The 16,902-nt window shown below is 36.4% G+C and overlaps 1 protein-coding gene across 1 annotated transcript in view; it reads left to right on the forward strand.

The window, feature by feature from the left end:
• Window positions 1-16,645, forward strand: part of ARHGAP42 (Rho GTPase activating protein 42) — a 401,124-nt gene extending 384,479 nt beyond the window's left edge. The window contains exons 22-24 of the mRNA XM_043997378.1: window positions 79-141; window positions 8,519-8,598; window positions 10,470-16,645. Coding sequence (XP_043853313.1) covers window positions 79-141; window positions 8,519-8,598; window positions 10,470-10,558 — 232 coding nt within the window. The 3' untranslated portion in view covers window positions 10,559-16,645. The remainder of the gene's footprint in view (window positions 1-78; window positions 142-8,518; window positions 8,599-10,469) is intronic.
• Window positions 16,646-16,902: the final 257 nt, after the last annotated feature.

The following is a 16,902-nucleotide window of genomic DNA, read 5'->3' on the forward strand; positions in this document are numbered from 1 at the left end:
TGAATGATTTCCTGGACAGATAGCAGAAGAGCCCTTTGAAAAGCAAATTTAAAACATGTGTTTTTGCTTCATTTTCAGAGTGGCGGCTAAAGCCCAGCTGTTTGAAAGTGCTGGATCACTTAAGCAGGTTTCTGCTGGACGGTAAGTTCTCTAAATATAACATCATATTATATTTTTTTTTTTTTGAGATATTTTATTTTTTCCGTTACATGTAAAGATAGTTCTCAACTTTTGTTTATACATGCTTTACACTTTCAGATTTTTCTCCCTCCCTCCCTCCCCTCCCTCCCCCCTCCCCTAGACAGCAGGTAATCTGATATAGGTTATATCTATATATATCTATACATATACATATAGATATATATATACACACACATATATATACACATAATAACATTAATCCTATTTCTGCATTAATCCTGTTACAAGAGAAAGAACATCATATTATATTAATGAAGAACTTTAGCAATGCTGACTTGCTGACATTATTAATAACCATTAACTTAACTGTTCTGCCTCTCTGTTCACCCACCTCCAAAATGTTTATGCTTAGATAATTCAGTAGATTTATTATAGAAAAAATTAATCATTTACAATTAGCTTTTTTTGGGGGCGGGGTATGGCAATGAGGGTTAAGTGACTTGCCCAGGGTCACACAACTAGTAAGTGTCGAGTGTCTGAGTCTGGATTTGAACTCAGGTACTCCCGAAACTAGGGCCAGTGCTTTATCCACTGAGCCACCTAGCAGCCTCTACAATTAGCTTTTAGTTCCTCAGGTACAACCTGGCTGTTTCATATACTTCTAGTCCTTAAAATACTGGTTTTCTAGCTGATCATCCTACATGACTCTCCATATCTTGCTTCGTTTCGTTTTCATTGATTGTCCCCATTCCAGCAATGCTCTCCTCCTCACCTTCATTTCTCTGGCTTCTTTCAAGACTGAGTTCAAATCCCATTTCCTGCAATATGCCTTCCCTTGTCCTTCCATTGCTGGTGCCTTACCTCTGAGATTATTGTCCATTTATGTGTTATATATGTATTGTATATACATATAGTTGCTTCTGTGTTGTCTATCTCATTAGAACTTGAGTTTCTTGAGGGCAGGAATTGTATGTTTTGGTTTTTTTTATATCCCTTGCCTGGTGCTTATTAGGCACTTAATAAATGCTATGTAATAGAGCGATTGCCCTAAAGAAGGGCAATCAAAATACCAAGGAATGCTTAAATCACCAAACGATTGTGCTCACTTCACATATCAGAAAATTTATGCTCCAGATTCTGCAAGTTAGGCTTCAGCAATGTGCGAACCAAGAATTAGTAGAAGAACAGGCTAGTTTTTGAAGAGGCAAAGGAACTGGAGACCAAATTGCCAACCTTTGCTGGATTATGGAGAAAGCAAGGGAGTTCCATAAAAGACATCAACTTCTGCTTCACTGACTATGTGGCTCACAGCAAAATGTGGCGAGTGCTCAAAGAGATGGCAGTACCAGATCTTACTTGTTTCTCAAGGAACCCGTATTCAGGCCAAGAAGAATTAAACATAGAACAATTGATTGATTTAATATTGGAAAAAGAACTACAAAAGACTGTATTAACTGTATTTTCTCCTTATTTATTTAACTTTTATGTATAGTCCATCATAAGAGATGGCAGGCTGGATGAATCAAAAGCCAGAATTAAGGTTGCTAAGAGAAATATCAGTGATCTCAGATATAGAGGTGATACTACTCTGATGGCAGAAAGTGAAGAGGAATTAAGAAGCCTCCTGATGAGGGTGAAAGAGGAGAGTGTCAAAGCTGTCTTGAAAAAAAATGAAGATCTTGGCAACTGGTCCTCTCGCTTCCTGGTAAATAGGAGAAGAAGAAATTGAAGCAGTGTCAGATTTTATACTCTAGGGCTCAAAAACCACTGCAGATGGCAACTGCAGCCATGGAATTAAAAGATGTTGCTCCTTGAAAGGAAAGCTATGGCAAATCTGACAGCATACTAAAAAGCTGAGATATCACCTTGCCAACAGAGGTCTGTATAGTCAAGGCTATTGGTTTTTCCAGTAGCAATGTATAGCTATGAGAGTTAGACTATAAGGAAAACTGAGTGCTGCATAATTGAGCCCTCAAATTATGGTGCTAAAAAAGACTTGGACTGCAAGGAGATCAAATCGGTCAATACTTAAATTAATTCAGGTAAATCAGTAGAAGGTCAAACACTGAAACTGAAGCTTAAATACTTTGGCCCATAATAAGAAAATGGGACTCAATGGAAAAGATCCTGATGTTGGGGAAGATTGAAGGCAAAAGGAAAAGGGGATAGCAGAAGATGAGACAGATATTGTCATGGAAGCAACGAGCATGAATTTGGACAGACTGATAGTAGAGGCCAGAAAGGTCTGGTGTGCTGTGGTCCATGGGATCATGAAGAGTTGGACATGACTGAATAAACTGAACAACAACAACAACAATAGCATAATTGAAGTAGAGAGATACACAGCTATCCAGCATCAGTGGGGAATGAGATATTCCACATAAATGAATTTTCCAGATAACTAGAATATTTTCCCTTTAAGTTCTATTTATGTTTGCGTATATGTAACATTTCACCCTTTTGATGAAAATATTTTTCTAAAGATTATTGAACACTTAAACAGATGATATAAAATATTTTAAAACTTTCTTGCTAAATCATCATCATCTTTCTTAACATCAATTATTATATTATGCCATTATTAAAGTGATAATCTCCTGGGATTTTGCTATTTTTTCTTGTACTCAGTGGTTTAGACTACTAATCTTTTTTAGTTCTTGTCTCTACTTTTTATGATTTTTTTAATCTTTTCCCATTTTGTTAAGTTGTTCATCATTTTTTCCCCTACTGTCATTGCTTCTACCTCTACAAGCCCATTGCAACCCTGTTCTTCCTATTAATTTACTGCTTCTAAAATGTGGGCTAGGACCCCAGATAACCAAGTTGAATTAGATGAAAGGGAATAAATTGTAGGTCAGAGCTGAGGAATTCTTCTCTGATTAAAGTACACAGATCTGTTGTGTAGACTTTATTTTATTTATTTTTGCCATAGTCACTTTCTTAACATTTTTTTTGCTAGGTTCTTGGCTATATTTTGGCTACTTGAGATTGCCAAATAAGTGGCTGAAGTATGTGTTGGGTTATTGTCTTATATTATCCAACCTAATCCATTTCCATCTACCCATTAATATTGTATCCCTTAAACTTCTCTTGGCTACAACCATAAGCCCCTTTTGTGTAGTCAGTTGTGTTAAATCATTTTGTCAACGCTTATAAAAAATTTGTGGATATCTTTCCTCATCCTCTGCATTTGACTTGCCTTATGGAACTGTAAGAAAGGCAAGCATCAGTAATATAATTTTGGAAGAGCCTTATTCTAGGTCCTGGGTTTGGGGATCCAGACTTACCTTTAAATATGAAGTATCTGTGATGTCTCCATTTGATTCAGCTTTTGGGGGGAACCTTGACCTGCAATTTAGATTCACCACTAGATGGCAATATTTTATTAGATTCTACTGACTGGAAACCTGGGTGTCTGCAAATAGGATATGGATTAATCATAGAAATGAGATAAAAGCTTTAAGAAAATATCCTCTCTATTCATATAGTCAATCACAGGATTATAACATAATGGAGATTATTATGATAAATGTGGATTTTAACAAACAGCTATGGTGTCAAAGAAAGAACACTAAACTGAGAATTAGAAGAGACCCAAATTCTTTTTTTGTTGTTGTTCTGCAGCTGTGAATGTTGTAACCACTCTGGGCATCATTTTCTACTTTGAGAAATAGGAAGGTAGGACTAGATGACCTCTGAGGCCCTTTCTAAGCAATACTTTCTATTTTACTTTAGCACTTTAGCGATCCGAGGATCTCATTGATGTGTATACTTCAGGAGTATAAACTACAGGCCATTCATGGCTTCTCATCCTCTTCTTTTCCCACCCTGCAAATCTCCCTTAGGGATCCAGAATAACTGCTGAAAGCCTTCCTATAGGTCAGCAATTAAATATTTTGGGCATACATGTCCTTCCTGTGTTGTACTTTACTGTTGTTGCCTGACCATCCAAATTCCTCAATAATCATCTTCAGGTATTTGAAAGAAAGGGATTAGACTTATTTTTATCACCTTAGGGCAGAATGAAGAACAGAGTAGGTAGGGGAGTTCTCAAGGAGAAAAATTTAAGGTCGACATCATGCCCAACAATGAGAGCTCCCCCAAAGTGGAAAGGGCTGCTTTGGGGAATGAGTTCTTGTTCATTGGAGTTCTTCAAGCATAGGCTGGATGACACCCTGTTGCATATGTTCAGTGAGGATTGTTACAAGGTAGTGAGTTAAATTAGATGCCTTAGGAAGTACCTTCCAAGTCTGAAATTCAGGGATTTTTCTATCCTAAAATAGCTATCTCATTTATACTCTGAAAATTTGTTATCACACTGAAGAACCTTAGTAATAAGGAACTGGCTACCTCCTAAAGAAACGCATTACAACCTATCTGGATAGGTTAGAAGGTAAAGTGGAGTAATGAAAATTTGTATTATTCTTACAGCACTGAATTGTATATCTAAGTCCTTCCAAATATATAATAGTCATAATTCATAGAGAATTATTTTTCTTTTAAAAATCATCATTAAGGAACACTTAAATTTATTCATTCAATTAGAGAGAAAACTAGTATTTATTGTTTTCTTTCTGATTATAGTATTTCACTTGGCTCAATTATAGTGGGCTGAAATTTCCATGGGGAATTATTTTGTATTTCCTTCCAATATTCCATTAGATAAAAACAATGATCTTAGATTCTTCAGGGTCTTAGTTTTTAGATCTCTAGTCAAATTCAAAAAGCTAAATACTTTATTCAACTGAGACCTCAGCTTCTTGTCCATCTACAGTGCCACTCTCAAATATGTACTGAAGGACAACTCAGTAGACTACTAATCCACCTTCATGACGTAATCTGGGAAGTAGGCACTTTTGATCTTTGTGAATTGCTAAGATGATCTCATTTGAATGGTCATAGGCTCATTGAGAGTCCTAGAATATACTGATACCTCAGGCCATCTACACAATATCATCTGAATATAGCAGCAATTGGAAAACCTCACTGTTTTAAACAGAATTCCTCTTTCATTTGGACTGTTTGCAAGAAGTCTTCCATAAGATTAGTAAATACCTTTAATGAGTGTGGTGGGAGCAATATCTTAACCTTTGCCCCCTTGTAAACTGAGCTAGTTTTTCCTTAAGTGGTATTGACTATTTATTAATTAGAGAATAGTTCTTATTTTTAGAAATTGAAATGAGACTATATTAGAGAAACTTGCTGCAAAGATTTTTCCCAGTTAACTACATTGTTTGTGCAGAAACTTTTAAAATGTTTTGTAATCAAAATTGTTTATTTTATTTTTTGTGATCCTCTCTATTCAAGAGTTATGAACTCTCCCCCCAGCTCTCCTATAAGTCCAAAAAGTAATTTTTTCTTTGTTCTAATTTATTTATGATATGAACTAGGTCATATATCTTTTTGGAACATATCTTTGTAAATGGTGTGAGGTGTTACTTAAATTCAATACTGCTGGGACTTGAGGCCTGTCTGAATGTTCAGTGATGCAAACCTCTCTCTTTCATTTTCTTTTCAAGAGTTTGGCAAGAACTAAAAATCAAAGTGAAGAGAACAGTGACCTTCCAGCCCTCTCTACTCTGTTCTTTCACTCCCCATTTCTGTTCCATTTAAAGGGGACTGAACTTCTAATCTCTCAGGGCCATGTTAGTGACTTTTCCCCCTACAAATAATAGGAGTTGTTTGCCACCTTATTTAACTTCTATCAGGACTACACAACACCTGTGCTCCCTTACATTGTGTTCTGGATTTTCCATGTTTCATCTTTCCTGCCAAATGGGTAATAAACTCCATGATGGTAGAAACTCTTTTGTTTCTCTCCACCCCCAGAGTACACAGCAGAGTTCTACAATACCCACACACATTGAGGTATATATTACATATTTTTTGTTGAAATTAAAATCCTTCCAAAAAAAAAGGTGCACTATTTTATGGCTACTGCGTTTCATAGCCATAAAAGTTTGTGGGTCACATCATTGCTCTGATCTAGAGCGGAGTGATATAATGGAGTTAAAGCTATAAGGAAAATCAAAAGAAAAAAGGACTTGTCATGGCAGGCATATAAAAATTCTATTCAAATTAAGAAGTCTTACAAATTTTGCATGTTATCCAGCTCAAATGTCCTGAAGTATTACCTAGAGATGTGCTAGTAAATATTTAACAACTGGCTATGGGGGTGGCGGTTTGGAGGGTGGGGGGTGGGGAGGGGAAGCAAGGAAGTGGAGAATATCCACAGGACGCACTTTTTTTTTTTGCGGGGCAATGAGGGGTTAAATGACTTGCCCAGGGTCTCACAGCTAGTAAGTGTCAAGTGTCTGAGGCTGGATTTGAACTCAGGTCCTCCTGAATCCAGGGCCAGTGCTTTATCCACTGCGCCACCTAGCTGCCCTCAGGACACACTTTTAAAGTCAATCTCCATTATGAACATTTTCTCCATCATTTTTATAAGTCTAGACAATTGACAAATCAAGTCCTGACTTGTAGCATTTGCCAGTTTCCAAGGTATATTAAATGCTCACTCTAAAATTTTCACTGTGAGCTCTCCCAGTGATTCAAGCTAGCACCAATACCTGCCTGAGTTTACCCTATATTAAATAACCTTTGGAATTAGGACTAAAAAACCAAGTGTGGATTATGTTGTAAGAAATTCTTTCTTACAGGTTAGATATGAGAGAGAGAGAGAGAGAGAGAGAGAGAGAGAGAGAGAGAGAGAGAGAGCTTTCAGAGCTGCCCTCTGGGTATCAAGAAGGATGTGCAAAGTATTTTTCAAAGGACAATTAGAATCTTCCTAAGAGTCCCACAATAGAGGATAGTATTATTTTCCTATCCTCTTCAATAGACCAAAAGCAGTGAGAGAAAGCATTAGCACTAGGGGAGAAAAGCTTCATCTTTACAAAAGTCTGCATTATATCTTCAGAAACCTAACCAGAGTTACACCTGTAACTGAAGATATTATCAGGAGAAAATCACTGCCTTCCTGCTCTCACATTGAAAAGTTTAAAGTCTTGGAAAATATTTTCTTTGACTGTATATTTGAGACATTAGGGGGAAAATGCATATATGTATGTGTGTGTTCATTTATCTTCTCAGGATGTCCAAAACCATAATTAGCTCATATGTTAAAAGTATGAAATATTCCAATGAAAATGGCTTGTGAGAAATTCATGAAAATGCTTAAATTTCTGTCTGTAATTGAAACTACAATACATTAATTATAGCTCCACTCCATAATTTTTATAGCGGAACACTGGCTAACATGGGCTTTTCATTTGTTACTATCTTTGGTGACTTTGTAGCAGTGAGATTTAATGAAGTTTTTGTTGGCATTCAGTAAAAGGAAATTGTGTTTTTAAAAATGAGTGATCTCAGATGGAAAATTAGCTCAGAAAGTCTCAGTTGAGATTTATGGTCAGAATATCTGACTGTTCATTTTATATAAAAAAGTCATCTTCCTTCTGTTTGTAAACTATATATGCCATGTAAAGATAGCTTTTAGACCATTTGATTTATGATTCATCCCATTTTTTTTTCTAGAAGTGTGTGTGTGTGTGTGTGTGTGTGTGTGTGTGTGTGTGTGTGTGTGTGCGTGTGCGCGCGCGCGCACGAGTGCATGTGCAGGTTCTCAGCAGGAGGAGCCAAAGACTTCTAGCCCAACTCCTCATTATATGTCTGCCAATCAGGACTTATTATCAGTTGTCAAGGGAATTCCCTTTCAAGGAACATTTGAAGCTTTCAGGCTCTCTGTGTCTTTTTCCTTTGGTTGCCAAGAGAAACTACTTACCATCAATTTATTGATTGCTAGCTAGTCTAATCAGGCTCTCAGGGTTTTTCCTCTCTCTCTCTCTCTCTCTCTCTCTCTCTCTCTCTCTCTCACACACACACACACACACACACACACACACACACACACGCAGACACACTTTCACACTCTGTCACACATTTTATATCTACAGATACATGTATATGTACTGTGTGTGTTTATATTGGGGAGGAGGCATCTTTTGTTCTGCACCTATGCTTTCTCCTATGTGGAAATTTCCTCCACTGATAATCATGGCAACTAGTCTGTAAATTTTATTCTTAGAGAGTTGCCTAGTTCACTAAGATGCTCAGTGACTTGTCTGGGTCACACAACTGTATATGTCAGTGGAAGAACTTGAACACAGATCTTCCTGACCATCAGCTCACTATCTACTGTATCGTGCTGCATGTCATCATCTATGTATGTGTATATGTCTATACATATTAGAAAAACAATTATTTGGAGTAATAATAATAAAGTTTAGCAAACAAATAACACATTTAAAATTGTTTTAAATGCAAATGTACTTTAATTTGTGTTCTCTGATGTGCAACAACTTTTCTTCTTGTATTTCAGCCAAGCTAAAGCCATGTATTCCTGTAAAGCTGAGCACAGTCATGAACTCTCCTTTCCACAAGGGGCAATATTTTCCAATGGTAAGCAATGTACTTAATTTCATTCAGTTCAACAACTTTTCCATTGAATTTGTCTATTCACAATATTTTCCCCAGACTTAAAGCTCTAGGAAGATAAAATCCATTTCCTCCATAGTCTTTTCTTCTCTTCCCCTCTCTGCCCTGTACCTAGCCCAGTGCTCCACATAAAATAAATGATCGTTGGTTGTTGATTTTTTGATGACTGTATTTAAGATGAAAAATTCAACATGACAGAGTAAAAAGATACTGCAGTGAGAGTCAGGAGACCTGATTCTAGTTCCATGTCTGCCATTAACCAAACATAGGAGCTTGGGCAAATCACTTAACATCCCACTCCTGAGATTCAGCTTCCTCCCTAGGAAAATGAAATTGGGAGATTCAACTTGGAGGGAAGTTTGTAATGAAGTGCTCATGAGACCTGCCATTGGACCTGTGTTCTTCGACACTTTTATAAGTGACTTCAATGAAGGCAGAGATAACAATAATTAGTATTTATATAACACTTTTTATATGTCATGTATTTGCATACACACATGAAATGTATAATACGTGTGTGTGTGTATGCTACTGAGTATTGTCTCATTTTATCCTCACAACAACCCTGGAAAGCAGTTGCTATTATTTTTCACATTTTACAGATGAGGAAACTGAGGCAGGCATAGGTTAAATGAATTGCTCTGGGCCACACAGTTATTAAGTATCTGAGGACAGATTGGAACTTAGGACTTCCTGATGCCAGGCCCAGGTGTTTCTGCATGGATAGGTAGCAAATGGATAAAACTTGCAGATGGCACAAAGCTAAAAGGGCAATTAATATTATAGATGACAAGATCCAAAAAAGATCTTGACAGATTAGAACATTGGGCTGAATCTAATAATATAAATATAAAAGGGGTAGATAAGTACCAGAGTATTGTATACTAGGCGTTGTGATAGACACTAGGGGATACAAAGACAAAACTAAAACAATCTCTTCCCTCAAGTAGATTATATTTTATCAGGGAAAAGAGTGTATCTATATAATGTATATACATATATGCATGTAATACACATAAATAAATGTATATGAATAGGTAAAATTAATATAAGGCAATTTGGGGGTTTAGGGGAGGCATTTTAGAAACTGATGGGATCAGAAAAGGCCTTGTGTAAAGAAAAAGTTAACAATATGATATTGTAGCCAAAAAAAGCTAATTCGATCTTAACGTATGGTAAGAGAGTCATAATCCAGGATTCAGGAGGTAGCAGTCTCGTTGTACTTTTTCCTGGTCAGACCCTCACCACCACCACCCCACTGAAACCTTTTATTGAATTCTATACACCACATTTTTGTAATTGCATTGGTAAGCTAGAGGTCATCCAAAGTAGAGTAAGTCAGGGTGTTTGTTAAAGGACTTCAAGATTAAGCAGCACAAAGATCAGTTATTGAGTGAAGTAGAGATGTTTAGCCTGGAAAACAGACATGATTTCCTTCTTTAAGTATTCAAGGACTGTCATGAGGAAGCAGATTCCAGCTGATTGAAATGAAAATCAAGCCTCTCTAGAAGGGAATTAAGCTGCCTTGGATGGGGTTGGGCTCACTTTATTAGAGGTCTTCAAGGGGAAGTTAGATGACTGACTACCTCTTGGATATGTCGTCAGGGTGATTCTTCATCGAGTTTGGGCTAGACAAGATGGGCTGTGAGATTCTATCCAATGCTGGGAGTCTGTGTAATTCTTCACTGATGCCCCCTTAAGCCCCTCTCAGCTCTGATGAGCCTGGGATGTGATAGTCAGGTTGATAATGTCTACAAAGTTTGATATAGATTTAAATGCTTTCTCCCAGATAATGAATGTTTATAAATTGTAATATGTTTGTCTTTGCTTTGCAGTCTACCCATCAGTGGAACCTGGATGGCTAAAAGCAACTTATGAAGGCAAAACAGGACTAGTTCCAGAAAATTATGTTGTCTTCCTCTAATTAGAGTTAGTGGATGGCAGTATCTTCATGGTATCCATGGTAACAATCATAGTAATAAGTGCTATGATTTATCTGACACAGATACAGGGACCAGCCCAATCAATGAAAATGGTCGATTTTTGTCAAGTTCTCTACCAGCACTTTGTGCAGCTCCCCTGTCAGTGAAACAAAGTGGATGTAACTCATTGGCCTATCTTTTCAAGCTGGCACCCTATTTAAATGACTTGTTTTTTTAATCAAGAGAAACCATACACCTTTTTTTTTTTCTTTTTCTTTAAACATAACAATGGCAGAATTGGAAATAGAAATACTGAGTTGGTCATCCAGTCCAGGCAACTTATAGCCCAAGAAACTGCTACAAGATTTTTGGGAGTCCTGACCAAATATATTCATCCCTACCTAGTGCTCCCTGAAGTTTCTAGAAACCATGTGTCATAATATAATTTAAACTGTATATTTTTTTCTCTTTGGAAAAAAAAAAGTATTGAGTTGACTTCTCTTTATACGTCAGTTTTGCTGGTCCTTAGCATTTCAAGGAAATAGATTTGCAACATCACTTTATGTTTATTTGTTATCTAAGGAGATGATAATGTTCATATGCAATAATGTGTGTTATCTATGTAAATGAGGCCAAATTAGGTTATACACTGATTAAAACTTAACCCATCCAGAATGTGATTATTTTTTCCCAACACCTTCTTAGTTTTATCTATTTTACTACCAAAAGCCTCTTGAGAACAGGGACTGTGTCTTATTTATCTTGGGATTTATGTTATTGCCTTGTACATAGTAGGCACTCAATCAATGTGTGTTTTTTTTAATGGATATCGTCTTTACTTCTAGATTTTTACCCCTTTGTATAAATATACTTATAAAATTTGTATTTATATCCTGCTTGAGGTATGATAGGGGCTCTTCACAGAAACGTTTCTGAAGTCAATAAAACACGAATTATATAGGAATACACAGTATAAGTCAATTATATATGACCACACAATGTACACACACAGACCCAAATGTATTACTACAACATTTCAGAATGCCTTATTAATATTGGGGCTATTTTTTGCTGAGATTTTCTTCTACAGATGACACAGGTCTTCTGTGAAGACATTAGATGGGCAAGCTATATATTTTAAAGATTCTACTGAACTGAAAAGAAATATAAAGATCTCTACTGTTTAAATTGTGTTATCTTAGCTTCTTCCGTCTCTTTTGGACTAGAGTAATATCTGGGGCTTGGTAGTCTTTTCTATCATTCTGTTTATAAGCTTTATTTTCTTGGGAATTATATTGAATTGTCAATGAATAGAAATAAGAAAGGAAACTATTGTCTTATTAAGTTTCAAAGTAGATATCTAGCACCTTATGAAGCAAACAGTTGCCTATCATCTTGCAGGAATGGTTGTCCTTGCTGACAGCTATATGTGTGTTCTTAGAGCTCTTCTCTCCACTGTGAGAGGTATCTCCTAGGATCTTTCCATCCAGCTGGTTCATGGAAACAGGGAACAAGGCCATGACCCCAGCCAAGCTTGGTTGGATTTGCCATGTTATTTTGTTGGCAATATCAATATTTCCCACAGGCAGAAATAATAAGGTGTTGACTGTGTGGGTCTCACTCTATATTATAATTGGTGACCTAAGTCTGTTGTAAAGTGACTTTCCTAAGGCTAAAATATACTCAGTTGCAGAAAAGCTATGCCACAAAGTACTTATGCTTTTAAAATTGAAAATGGAATAAAGGTTTAGAATTGAAAAAGAGAGAGAGAGACAAACAGGAGACAAAATGTTCATGGATGAAAAGCAAGTATGTTTGGTAAAAGATAAATGCTACAGACAGAATGGTTTTATAATATTGCAAGAATCAGTGCTGGCAGGGTTTTATAAAACAAATAATTGCTGAGATGTCATGGGACTAGGAGTCAGAAGACCTAGTTTCTAGTCTTGGTTCTGAGTTGTATTATATTGGGGAATTTAAGCATTTAAATCCCTCTGGGACTTCATTACCTCATTTGGAAAATGATAAAGTCCCTTTTTATGAGTCTTGTATAATAATATTAGCATCAGGCCCACATCACATTCCTTATAAGTCAGTAGGCACATGAATACCCATAGGGTCCTTTGCCCATAGCCCCTTGGTTAGTAAGCATCCAGGGAATTTAACTCTGTGGTACTGACACCTATTGTCTCTATACCCTGTACCAAGTTTTTCCTTATAGCACCTTTCTAATGAGAACAGTGTTTGTTTTTGCTCATTCTGCAATGATAATTTCAATTACAATAACAATTATTTTCCTGTGCCATTAATATCTTGTCAGAATCATGAACTGGATCAAAAGTTTTAGTCTTCATAATATTATTTCATGTTATGATATGCTTTAGCCGTACGTGTGAAATACTCACATTTTAAGGCCCTTTCTTCATTTGCTAAAACCTAGTCTTGGGTTATCTTTTTCAATTCACTTAAAATTAGCTTGTGAAAATATTTTTTGAACATACATTTCCCATAATGCAGGAAAATCTCTTAGAGTAAGTTTTTTTGTTTTGTTTTGTTTTTCCCCAAAGACCATCTTCCCTTTAATAGGAGACTCAGAACTCAAATATGTCTGCTGCTCAGTCAAGAAATCTCTACCTACATTCGATTTTAAACCCAAACCAATGTCCTCACATCCAAATTTACTGTAATATAATTGCAGTATAGTAGGGCTTAATGGGTCATTTTTTGTACTTGATGTTTATGAGAGTCACTATACTACCAGGCAAAAGGTCGTAGCCAGATTTCTTTCTTGCTAATGGAGGTTCATAGTCTGCTGCTGTTCTTTCCCTGGACATTTTTAAACTATTTTATAGACATAACGTGCTTATTCATAAACATGCCACACCTTAGAGATTTCAACCTCGTTGCTTTGTCCCAGCAGTTGTACTTTCTTCATCTTTATTGCTCACAAAATTAGACCTCTTTTCCAAAGTCATGTTGTAAATGAGACTAAAGTGCCTTAAGAGCAAGTCTATATGAATTGTATGACTCCAGGTATCAGGGAAATGTGAACATTATGGAACAAGAAGTAGTATTATGCAGGCAGCCAGGCACAGAGTGGTCTTGGAGTCTAGAAGTCTTGCCTCTTGGCACATGGTGGCCACCTGATCACAGGTGAGTCACCTAACCTCTTTGTCCCAGTCAACTCTGACTATAAGTTATGGCTGCGAATATAAATCAGTTTGGGGAGTTTTCCCTAGAGTTCTCTATAATGATAAAATTGGAGTTCCTTATACCAGTGGTATCAAACTCAAACAGAAACAGGAGCCACTAAAATGTACATAAAGATCCCTTTGGGCTGTATATTGACTTAGAAAAACACATTATCTGTGTTCTATTGTATTTTATTTATTTTGTTAAAAATGTCCCAATTACATTTTAACCTAGTTGTGTTGTACTCAGGAGTTTTATGGGCCACGTGTTTGACACCTCAGCCCTATACCAATGAAATAATGGATCTAGACCAATGATAATGTAGTGCCAAAACTGGTGATCTAGGAAGTAATTTTAATAAATTTAAAAGCATCCCACTTATAAGCAGAAGCAATTATGTGACTATGGTAAAATTGTATCTTTCAGTTCTCACAAATGCTTTATGATTTGACCGTGACAATTATTGGTTGCCTAGTAATCAGTGTGAAATTGGCATATATTATATCATGGTAACTGTTATTTATGTCATGTGAAAAGTGTCTCCGTGCAAGATGTGTATTTCTCCTACATGTAGCCATTTATCTTATGCCACTGCACCCTGAAAGTGTAATGCAGTAGAACCTAACAAGTCATCCAAAATATTACTATATTTTGTCACAGGAGAATGTTCAAAATCTGCACTACCTTTGCGTAGAGGTATCTCCATCTAAGAGATAGCTGGCTGCTTACTCTGTGAGTTTTTTCCAAGTGTTTTTGTTTCTTGGGTATGCCCCTTCTTATAGTTCTGTATTCCTAAATGTGGAATGGTTATCATTAACCAAATTAGATTTCTTGACAGTCTCTATTTTGCCTTGTCCTATCTCTACCCCTTTGCAGAAGCCAGGGAGAAAAACACTTACCTAATAATGCACCATTAATCCCTCTTAAACTAGAGGAAATATAGATATACTGTATTGTTTTGTTCTTATATTATAGACTATTATTTAATTTCAAATATTTAAATTTTAGAGAAATACCAGCATTATCCCTGAAAGCCTACCTAAAGCCATCCTTTTATTTCCATGACACACTTCCCCTCTTGTAGTACTCATGGTGTTTGGTGGCCATACCTGGTACACCAAGACATAGAACTCTGACTGTGGATGTAACCTCAGAATGGTTCTATAGACTGCAGGACCCCCAAAGTATCTAATCACATAATTATGTTTTATAGGCACAGAAGCCATAGCACCCAGTTCTTCTCTATAGACAGTACACATTTACTTTTGTTTCACAACTATATTTGAAACATACCTGTGGTAACCATAATCTAACTTTTGGGTACATGATTCCTCAAAGCATAAATTTCACCAAGAGAATTCATATTCATTTTTAAAAATCCAAACTTTTCTATTACAGACATATGACAAAGCCCATGCACATTACACGATTAATACGCATTACATGATTAATATTCATTAATGTCCAAGTTAATGGTAAGTAGTACCTGTGATCACATTCCTGGTGGACATTAACCATTGCACACCTGACCCCCTCACCAAATATAATATCCTAATGCTGAAAACAATGGATTTTCTTCACCATTAGCTTCACAAGAACCTGTCCACAAGAGCTTTTGAAGAAAACATCATTATGGTTATTATTATACAGGGCTGTTGGATGTTCTCTGTCTCTCTCTATGTCTCTCTCTGTTTCTTTCTCTGTCCCTATGTCTCTCTGTCTATCTTTCTGTGTCACTCAATAAATTATGCCAAAATTAATATGTTAGGGGCATTATCTCAGGATGAAAGGCAGAAATGATCTGAACAATTTAGCCAAATCTTTGAAAGCCATTTTGTGGAGAATTTCCAAACAGACACACACACACACACACACACACACACACACACACACACACACACACACATGCATACATATAAATATGATTAGAGCATAACATTGACCGATTTTTCTTGCTCCTCTTTGAAGTTAGTTTTCTATGACTGTTGTCTCCATGCTACAGAGAAAAATGCAGGTTGTGCTTTTACCAAGGTGTTTCAAACAACACAGGCAATTTTCTATTCTATCTAATCCTTTCTCTCCTCCTAGCAGCTGCTGCAAAAGGGTTTTCATTTCAATGGCTTTATTCTTTCTGTAGTGTGAACCACTGTAGGTATTAAAAAGTCACCTATTTTGTAGCTGAATTAGACCTCTCCCTTCTCCTTTTGACTTCACTGGCTAATTTTGGGCAGTTGCATAGTAGAAATCATGGTTACTTTTGTTCCTAACAGAAGGCTTTCCCTTTGAGGAAGAAAGAGTACTCAATTTTGCCATATAGTTTTTACAGTCCCCCAAATTAGTGGGATTTGACCTGTCTGTGGCCCCATGTGAAGTTATGTATCTACTCTTGCTGTCATTCACAGTGCTTCCTCCCTAAGTGAAGGCAACACACCAACTTCCACAGATTGTCATAGTACTTCCTGCACATTATACTTGGAGTCAGCAGTAATCTTTGGCTACTGGTGTCTAAGACTGCAAAACTGGTCTTAAACTCTGAGGTGAAACCTTTGCAAATGCAAGGTCATTGTTTGGCAGGGAAGATGACAGGGTTTCCAATTCAGAATCCTATTTATAGTTTTTATTTTGGAGGTACTGGAGTTTAAATCACTCCTAGATGTTTAGATACTATATTTCAGCCCTAGGAATTTCTCTGCAGCCATTAATTAACATGACAAACTATGGTATGGTATATGAGAAAAAAAAAAGTACTCCAGTAAATTATCATAATGAGTTTTTTGTTTATTTTGTAGTGTTTCTATATTTATCTGCACTTTGTATATATATATACACACATGTAAATAACCTGATTATCCCTAATCTAAATGGTCACAGTACCTTTGTTGTACTTTTACACTGTATTTCATGAGTTTAAAAATTACTTTAAAAATAAATGACATATGTACATTTTAATTTGGTCTTTGTACTTTATACTTTGTATTGTGTTGTGGGGAGAAGAGTTTAGTGAGAGGGCAGGTTGGACTAGTTAGGGAATAGCTAGAAAGCATTACAAAAATTATCTGAGCTTAACAGATGAAGAACTTCTACTGATGTGGATGGGACCTGTCCTTATACCCCTGAATGGAAAATCATGGCAAAACTGTATAAATTTCTCCTG

The sequence above is a fragment of the Dromiciops gliroides genome, chromosome 3 (assembly GCF_019393635.1).
Source record: "Dromiciops gliroides isolate mDroGli1 chromosome 3, mDroGli1.pri, whole genome shotgun sequence".
Lineage (NCBI taxonomy): Eukaryota > Metazoa > Chordata > Mammalia > Microbiotheria > Microbiotheriidae > Dromiciops > Dromiciops gliroides.